General features: G+C 39.5%; 1 protein-coding gene across 1 annotated transcript; it reads right to left on the bottom strand.

The window, feature by feature from the left end:
* Window positions 1-983: 983 nt before the first annotated feature.
* Window positions 984-9,566, bottom strand: rpe (ribulose-5-phosphate-3-epimerase). The gene is made up of 8 exons (XM_049594721.1): window positions 9,465-9,566; window positions 6,596-6,636; window positions 4,393-4,556; window positions 3,945-4,024; window positions 3,694-3,833; window positions 3,469-3,603; window positions 1,766-1,852; window positions 984-1,668 (listed from the first exon to the last, which is right to left on the bottom strand). The coding sequence occupies exons 1-8, from the start codon at window positions 9,493-9,495 to the stop codon at window positions 1,546-1,548; spliced, it is 801 nt and encodes a 266-aa protein (XP_049450678.1). The 5' UTR covers window positions 9,496-9,566; the 3' UTR covers window positions 984-1,545.
* Window positions 9,567-9,978: the final 412 nt, after the last annotated feature.

Below are 9,978 nucleotides of genomic sequence, written 5' to 3' on the forward strand. Positions count from 1 at the left end.
AAACCACACAAGGCAGTTGGCAGTTTAAATGTGACTTTTGCATATCCCTTTTATTACACACGACACACACATGCAATTTGGCAGAGGGGTAGTGCAGATTCATCCATAATATGGCGCCCCTGGAGCACTTTGGGGGTTTGGTGCCTTGCTCAAGGATACGTCGTAAGTGCCAAGGGGGTGAACTGACACCTTCCCAGCTGCCAGCTCACACTCCTTTCCTGGTCTGTATAGGGATTTGATCCGGTGACCCTCCAGGGGTACAAAGCCAAATCCCCACAGACTGAGCTGCTGCCAAACCAGGGTCTTTTTTGACTTTACTCAACAGGACGTGGGACGCCCATTCTACCCACTGAGCTACTGGGCGCCTCAAGCCCAAGGGTAATTTAATACAACAATGCATCATTTTCTAAATACTAGTTGCAATGTACAATCTTATTCTGCTAAGTAGCAGCTGTCAAATAAATGTAATGGTGTGAAAGTACACTATTTTCCCTGAAAAATGGAAATACTAAATGCTTCATACAAGTACCTAAAAATTGTAATTAAGTTTAATGAGTAGGTGTACATTCCACCACTGCATTTTATATACTTGGAGATTAAATATTAATTATGTTTACTTTATACTTACATATGGTTTCACTTACGGTTATGTTTTAAAAATTTAATGATTGTTTTTAATGGTTTAGAAATGCTTAAAATCATGCAGATGTATTTCATTATCACAAAATATTTCATGCCTCCCTTTCAAAAAGCTATCATTACAAAGGATAGATTTTAGTATTGATATATTTTTTGCCCCTAATATAAAAAGACTGAATGGTAAGTGCACCACCACATCTGTAAGAATCTGCAGGAGAGTGTACTGCCTTTGCCAGAATTGGGTTTAACGCAGTAAGTTTAATTAATAGGTCTGCCAAGTCTTTTTTCCCCAGTTTGGTGCTATGAACCACTCTCAAGGGCAAACTGAAGAATCCACACTTAAATTAACTGGAGTCTTTTTATTCTGCAAAACCAAATCCTCTGGAATTTAGAAGTGTCCATTACTTATGCTTGGTGCGGCAGCAGGTTGTGAACGGTTCATTTCAACGAAACAGTAAAAAGCCGAAACAGATCTGATGAGACAGGATTTCAAATGGAAGTCAGAAAATGACTTACAAGACATTTAATTCATACTTAACTCGTAGTGTTGGTTACAGTGTCAAACAAAATTCAGGAATGTTTACAGATGTGAAATCAGCAGGACCTCAGCTCCAGTCTTGACGGGGTTGTTGCTGTGTGGAGATGAGACTCACTGCGAGTTAAATGTTCGGAGAGTGTGGCAGGACAGGATGAGGTTCTGAAACTTTTGTAGAGGCACGGTGCAGCTTCACTCACGTCAAAGTGATTTGGATTTGGCAATCAGCCTTCTGCTCTCACCGTGACCCATGACCTTGACCCCAGAAATGTCCATATTGAGTCTGTTCCGCTGGCTGCTATGTTGCTGGGACGGGCGGGTAGGGCGTCACAGAGAGGGCGTCACAGAGAGGGCGTCACAGAGAGGACGTCTCAGCGGTCCAGCGAGCGTTTCTGGATTGCTTCGGCCACCACAGTGCGCAGGAGAGCGATGACTGAGCGGGGGTCGTCGCTGCCTATCACAGCGCTACCTGACACGATCATGTTGGCTCCTGCCTGCAGCAAACACAAACACACACTAACTGTCAAAGCAACTCGCAAAACTGGATTTAAGGTGTTTAACTACAGTGATGTTTGTGTACGTATTCCTTACCTCTGCACATTTGTGAATGGTGTCAGGGCCGACTCCTCCGTCGACTTCGATGTCTAATGATGGGAACTGACTCCTCAACCAGCTCACCTGGACACATGCACAGAAATAAAGAGAGATCGAAACCTGCAGACGACCTTATCTATGACACACTTTTCAAATAATAGCAGGACTGCAAAAAGAAACACACTGCTGCAGGTTATATCAGAAACATCTTGGACTAAATTCAGATGCCAGTCAGACAAAATTATAACGCTTTGGTGAACAAGGGCTGTTACAGAAATTTAAATGACATCTAACAGACTTGTGCTAAAAAGAGACATGCAGAGAACAGAGCGCTTAAACTGAACTCGGCCTTATTTGGTACAAAATTGCGTCTGCTTCTGTGGTTTAGCAGAAACTTGTGTGAAACTTGAGCCTCACATCACTGAGAAAGTCAAAACTTCACCTAGTGCTTGCGTAACCTCCCTCCCCCGACAACAACTGTTTAAGATTTAATGAATAGAGCACAGATCTGTGGCAGCTCAAAGAGAATCGGCCAGTAATTTCTTTTTCTCACAAAGGTCAACTTGTTTATGTTTTCTGCACCACTGTGATAGACTGCTTGTTATGTTCCCAGTTAACACAAGGCACAAATTTTTTGCACAGTGCACAAACTCTTGTATTTTTGTCAATGCGTTGCACATTTGGTCCATGCTCTTCTGTTACCATTGTTTGTGATATGGTGTTTATTACAGAAAAGCAAAATATTGCCATACTTGATTTATCTAACTTTAAAAGTGTGTGTCTACACTGAAGACACTTAACTTTAATGGTATATAAAAAATTTAAGATATTCTTTAACCAAATTTAAGACTGTTTTTTTTAGAGATTATCTTTTCCTTGTTGAAGCTTTGACAGTATAAAGGTAAGTAATAGATATGTGGTTTTATGAAGGAATGTGGTTATTCCAGTGAGTTGAGCTAAACTACAGTTTGCCAACAGGTAGGTGCAAGTATGAGGTAAAAATAAAGTGTAGGTTCAGGGCGGGTTTGTAACATCAGAAATGTGAACTTTAACACCGAGGAGATTGAATCATTTTGACACAAAGAAATTAAAAGATGGATAAATTAAATGAGATAAAACTGTTTGTGACTATTTGACTTTGACCTGCAGACACCCTGGTGTGTATCTCATGTCTCATGGTGCGTTCAATTTGTACTCGGATGTTGGAAATTCTTGGTTCCCAGTCGGAAGTTTAAACTCAAACGCACCCTGAGATTGGATTTCCAACTCAGAAACTCGGAGCAACTGCATCAACCCCGACTTACGAATTCAAGATGGCTGCCGGTCACATACATAGTGAGTAAACACTCTGCTAAAGTACTGTTTATAGCAATTTTATCTTATTTGTTTTACATTAGGTCAGCCTCATCTGCAGCGTTCATCAGTCGGAGTGCATGATGGTTTTGAAGCTGTAGGGCAAGGGCAACAAAGGTTTTCTTGCAGGCATCCATGTTTTATTCCGACCGTTGTCAACTAGAATGCAAAAAATGTTGTCAACTCGGAGGTGACGTCATTCCCACTTCCGACTTCTGACCTCCGAGTACAAAACGAACGCCCCATCAACACCACTGAATCAAACTGTGAGATAAACTTTGAAGCCTAGTTGGTGTCAAGTGTAAGGCTCCTACAGTTTTCTTCCTCTTCCTGCAGTTTGTCCTTACCTTGGGCATCATGTCCTCCATGAACTTCTGCCCTCCAAAGCCAGGTTCGACAGTCATAACCAGCGCCATGTCAATCTGGTTAGCCCAGGGAGCGAGCTCTTCAACAGTAGTGCCAGGCTTAATGGCCAAACCCACCTGCAAAACTCAGTGTTAGTATACAGAGAAAAGAAAATACAGTCGCTACAGAGCATATGTGTGTTGCTACTGCTGGCATTACTTCCTCACCTTCATCCCACTCTCTCTAATCTCCTTGATGAGGTTTCCAGGGTTGGTGGTGGACTCTATGTGGAATGTGTACTGGTTGGCACCTGCTGCAGCCATGGGCTTCACCCACTGCTCCGGCCGAGACACCATCATGTGCATGTCTGCAACATAGACACTGTCTCATTACTGCACACAGCAGAGGCATTCATGATTCAGTATAACAGGATAACTGCACAAGTGTAGCATATGTTCAGGGATGGGTCTTCACTCACCAAAAAAAGGGTCCTGGCCTACTGACTTCCTCAGGCACTCTACCATGGGGTGTCCAAATGTGAGGTTGGGGACAAAGTGCCTGAAAGAGGAAACAAAGACATTTAACTTGCAGCTGTGATGAAATTATCTCGTCTTGCTGCAAACAAACATCTTGCACAAGAGGAAGGTAAACAGTTGCTAAACAAACAGGCAGAAGGAGGAAGTGTGTTGCTAAGACTTGGAAGACATTTTAACGTTTGACACCTTTACGTATTAAAAGCCTCCCCACTGACACTTAAGCCAGATAAATCCAGTTACACAAACACCGGCTTCCCCATCTTAACTTCTGGCAAGCTAGCTTAGCTTGTTGGTGTTAGCCAACTTTAGCCTCCACACACTGAACTTCAATAGGCTTGCTAGCCGTTAGCATGCTAGCTTGTGTTCACTAAGTGTTACCGTTAAACTGACCCGTCCATGACGTCCAGGTGCAGGTAGTCCGCTCCGCACTCCATCATCCGCAAACACTCGCTGCCCAGACAGGACAGGTCGCTGCTCAGGATGGACGGGCCGATCTTTGCACTGTAAGCCATGCTGTCACTGCTGCTACTGTCCGCATGCAGCTTGGAAGCCAGCTGGAAGGTAACACACGTTAACCACAACAGAGAGTACAACTTCCGCTGGAGACCTTCAAAATAAAAGCCGCAAGCAGCAACAAAACACGATATAATTCCTAACGACAAACGTGTAGTCACGTAAAATATACAAATGCTAACGTGGCTATTAAAAATATGCCAAGTTTACAATAAAGGCAACGGGAGGTCATGATATTTTAAGATTTATTTTTCGTAATATAGTATTTAGAATAAATTAATAAATGTGTGACTGTCTTTTCATGCAGTTGTCTTTATATACATGGTCGTCATGTTATAACAATGTTTTAAAATAAAATAAAAAATTACATTAGATTAAACAATCATGGCAATAATAATGACAATAAATCAATGATAATAATAATAATTATGAATAATAATATTAATCATATAATTAATAATAAAATATATCATTATTATTATTAGTATTAGTATTATTATTTCATAATTTATAGTCTTTGGAAAAATTAATAAACATGTAACTGTCTTTTCATGCAGTTGTCTTTATATACATGTTACAATAACTGCTGTAAAAAAAATTTTAAATTAAACAATTATGGCAAGAATAATGACCATATAACAACAACAACAACAATAATAATAATAATAATAATAATAATAATATAATTAATAATAATAATAAATCATGATTATTACTTTCATAATATATCATCTTTGGAAAATACTAATAAATATGTAACTGTCTTTTCATGCAGTTGTCTATCTATACATGGTCATGTTGATGATAGCAGTGCTTTAAAGTAAAATAATATAAATATGGCATAATGATAACAACTATAATTATCGTTTTGATTATTATTAATAATAATGTCTACAATTTAGAAAAATCATCCATCCTCAATGCACGTATTTTTAAGGATGACAAAAAAAAACAATAAAAACAGCTTCTACTATCTTTTGGGTCAACCAAATCATTTCAATTAAAATTTGTTAATAATTTTGGAAAACACTTCCAATTTTTTTTTTTAGTCCTACAGCCTCAAAACTGCATTTACTAACACGAGATTTCCTCACTTCCGGTCTCCGTCTATGTGCCTGTTGGTAACTTCACACAACTCTAACTCTGGCCTCATACTTCCGCCTTTAAAATAAAACAATGCCTACTTGTTCACGCTAGATGGCGCAAAGCTCATATGGGTAATGACCCTGCATCTCAGCCTGTCACAGCGGATTTAATTTGAATGGCTGGGTGTTGATTGAGGAGAAGATTATAGTAATAAAATCTCCGTTCAGTTTGCCTCTCCTCTGTGCAAAAACGGTGTTAGAACCTATTAGACTTTTATTGTACTGTAACGTTTTTATCCCCTGCATACAATGATTAGCTGCAACATATTCCTGCAAACTGCATTTCTTATTTAAAAAAGAATAATGGCAGAGGAGTCATAACAAAAAAATCTGGGAATACAGCCTAAAACACAGATTCCTTTCAGCCTTTTTTTTAAGGATAATTTGTTTTGTAAAATGGGACACAGTTTTGTAATTAGTGTATTGCATTATTTAGGACACACTGTGAAGCAATGTGGGACAGAGTTTATTAAATGGTGCAAAAGGTAGCCTTTCAAACCCTTTCTAAACTCAAATTATTCAGCACATTCTCTGCTTCCATTTTCTCTCTGTCTCCGGTTATTGGTTTCACATTTTAATATTTCTCTGAGACTTCACAGACTTCTTGTCAGCCCTCCATCTGTCTCCGTCATTCTGCTGTGCCTCTGCTGATAATATAAGTAGCGTCTCTGTCAGTGTGGCCAGATAGATAGTTTAATAGCCCCGTGGTAGAAAATATTTTTCACACTCGGTGCTTGGAGGACACAGGTACTTAATAATATGAAGTTGTCTGGGCTTTAGAAAAAGAGCTTTTATTGATTCAAGCAGCTGGATGGATGGAGAGCAGGTTAGCCTGCAGGGTTACTATTGTCTGCCAAAGAGCTGTGATGAATCTATTCCTCAGAAGAAAAAAAAGTCTCTTGCAGAAATATAAAAAAGATTAGTAGGACTCTTACCATCGGAAAAGCCTTTAATGTCCCATGTGACCTGATAGAGGCTTGACCAAAACAGAAAAACAAGCAAATAGATTTTGAGTAAGACAGAATTTAGTAATAAAAAACTTTAATCCTTAATAATCCAATTACATGCAACATAACTTATCACATTAATTATTTCACCCGTCATTGCTTGCCTGATACATCAAATTTAACGTGATGTCTAAGGTATGGTTAGTGAGCACAAGTGTGTGTGCAGCTTCCACATAATATATGATAGTTTTAATTAGTCCCACATGTCTCATAATATCTGCATAATATCATGTAATCCTCTACTACTTTATGGCATTGTATCTCTTACATTTGGTGTTATGATAGCTCTTCAGGGATAACATTCGCAGTATCTTTAGTGCACTTTAGTTATAGTTATTCTTCCTTGTCTGATTTGTGTGTCACCTTCATCATCTTGAGCACAGTCCAACAAAATGGTATGAATATTTTTCAGATGAGTGTATACGTTGTCGTGATTTATAAGAAGCAGATGGCAGAGGTTTTTTAAAAAAGCCACTCTGCCGAGGCTCAGCCCACAAAGAGCCACACGCTCATGTACCCAGATTGGCTAAACAGAATCTGACATTTACGAGTTTTACCCACGTTTCGCATTCACTGCGGCAATGACGGAAACATCGGAGGCATGGTGCACTCAGGCAGACAGGAGGTTGATATATGGGATTTTTGAGTGGGGTTGAGTCAGAGTAAGTTGGCTGCACAAAGAAGCGGGGCCTCAAGAGTCTCTGCGGAAGGTAGTAAAAAAAGCTTCAGGCTTGACGGTCGTTTTGTGGACCTCTGCCATAGCTGCTGAGTTTTATAAGTCTGTCAGTGTAAAGTCCTTCATGGTGTCTCTGATTCTTGCGAGCAGAGTTGATGGAGGTGCCCGAGAAAGATTCACTACAGCTCATTAAACAACTATCTTTTAACTAAAGTAATTGAAACAATATTTTGAGCACAACAAAACATTTCTGAGTGCTGAAAGAGTCCATGTTTCCACAGAGGCTGTACTCAAGGTTGATGCACTGCACCAGCCTGGTTGATGCATTGGTGTTTTGGCTTTAAGAGGGGTCATTCTTTCTCCGGCAGCTGACACTGAGGCACATTCTTCACCTTTACTGTAAACAGCTCCAACACCCAGCACATCATTTCAGTCAACCAAAGGCCTGTGCTTACAGGAGGTCCCCATTAAAGACACCTTTTTTGGTTTAGTGCAGCTCAGGAATGTGACTCGCACTACTTTTCAGGATGCTGTCAAGCTGTTCTCTATTGCTCAACGTTGACATATTCTCAGTTTAAGAAGACAGACAAACCAGTGTTGTACCACTGCTGACCTGTCACATATATTCACATAGCTGCCTGATGGCACACTATATGTACAATATCAGAAGACTATGAGTAATAACATTAATCTCAGACAAAACCTTTGACATTTTGAGTCGCTGCACCTTATGTATAAAGCCATTACGGTTGTATAGTTAATTCACCAACCGTAAATTGTGGATTGACTTAAATGAGCAATATGTACAAGTTAGCGGCTTTAAGAGGGGTCACTGAGCTATATGTGACATTAGTATCGAGTATTTTTTGCTGTTTAGTTATATGATAATGGACATATCACATGAACCCTTAATGCCAGGCTGTTTCTACTACTGAAGGAAAGGGTAGAAAAGTAGCCTCATTAACAACTGATGAGCTCTGTCTGACTGAAATGTAGCATTTATAATAATGGGAGCCACTTAACAGTATGTGGATTATTTTACTTGTAAAATATTATCTGTTTTATCGTAGTTCTCATCATGTAGGTGTCTTGTTATTTTGAGCTGCAGTGATGAATCAGAGTGTAAAAGTAGCAGCACCGTCAGCAATTGCTGCAGACTGAAGTAAACTTTGCACAAGTTCAAATCACGTTCTTAGCGATGCAAACGATCTCTCTGTTTATTAGAAGCTCTGTTTTAAAACCAGTGGAAATAGAGCCCTGGAACAATGACATGATTCTCCTGACCAATAACAACACAGGTTACTCTCTTCATGGATACTCAGTGATCTGATTGGTCAGAGGTCAAGGTGTTGACAGGTTTTGATCCGATATTCTGAAGTTAACTTACTCTGGAGCAGGTTAGCTGTTCATCATAAGTAACCACAGTGATTTATCCCAGTATAAGGAGAACCAGCTTGGTAGTACTGAGAACCCTTAGTTGACCTTTACATTACCTCGCTAACTCCAAATCCTGCTTCTTAGTACAGGCTTCTGGTGATTAAGAACTGTAAAAAATACTGAATAAAGCAGTTTCACATTACAAGTCAGTGTTTCTCCAAAGCTGTGCAGCTCATCCTAGAGGGGCTGCTTACTGCACTGGCTGATGTGAAAATGAGGAAAACCTGAAAGGCCCTAAATAGAGCCAGTGTTTGGTTTGTCCCTCCTGGGCTACTGTAGAAACATGGTGCTGCAACATGGTGGAGTCCAAGGACTACAAACAGCTCATTTCAAGGTAATGAAAACACAGTGATTCTTATTTTCAGGCGAATATACACTAACGAAAACATACTTATTATTACATTATATTTTATGCCAATATATCCCCCTATATACTTCACACTGGACCTTTAAAGTCTTGCCTGTTTCATATCATCTCATCATACTAGAGGCATAGCATCCCCAGCTGATTAACTGTATGCTTCTCTAACTGATGGTCCTTGTCATAACTAACTTTATGCACACTGGGCTAACAGCAACGTAGCATTTTTCCACCCCACACATGCTCATTTAAACTCATAGAAAACTATTAAAATAGAATTATGAAGCGACACAAACACATTAAAAAATAAAATATAGACAAACCTTGTGCCCTTATGAGCCAGGTGCTACACATTTACTGTCGTTGTGAATCTGTATTTACGCTGTACACAACACCTGTTCGGTTTTTCTCCCACTTCCGGCAACAATCCCTTTCAAAATAAGAGCACCCGCTTTTGTAATGTCACTTCCTGGCTTTTACCTTTCAAAATAAGAGCACGTCTTTACACTTCAACCTTTTTACACAGTCTATGACTTCAACTCAATAAAAGCAAATGTATGACTGTAATAGAGCATGACAAAGGTTATTTACAAGAGGTATATGGGCCCCTTTAGGTTTGGTGGCTGAGACTTAAAGAATTTATTCGAATAATCAAAATCCTTAAGTGTGTGTATGCACTGTACATATGTTATGGCCTAATGAGCTTGTGGATGAAAGATTTCTTGTTACATGCGTTCCTGCATCTCAGTCATCTGTGAAGACAATTAAAACATGTCTCTTGTTGAAAAGTTGAAGACTAATCAATTCCATTCACGGTCTTCTAAACAAGTGTGCGCT

The sequence above is a fragment of the Epinephelus fuscoguttatus genome, linkage group LG13, assembly GCF_011397635.1.
Source record: "Epinephelus fuscoguttatus linkage group LG13, E.fuscoguttatus.final_Chr_v1".
Taxonomy (NCBI): domain Eukaryota; kingdom Metazoa; phylum Chordata; class Actinopteri; order Perciformes; family Serranidae; genus Epinephelus; species Epinephelus fuscoguttatus.

Bases quoted from the DNA above. Each gene is read 5' to 3' on its own strand.
- rpe (XM_049594721.1), bottom strand. From the start codon at position 9,495: ATGTGTAGCACCTGGCTCATAAGGGCACAAG. The intron at 4,025-4,392 runs GTCAGTTTAACG...TTCCTCTTTCAG, and splicing joins CACCTGGACGTCATGGACGG to GCACTTTGTCCCCAACCTCA. The intron at 1,669-1,765 runs GTAAGGAATACG...TGTTTGCTGCAG, and splicing joins CCATTCACAAATGTGCAGAG to GCAGGAGCCAACATGATCGT.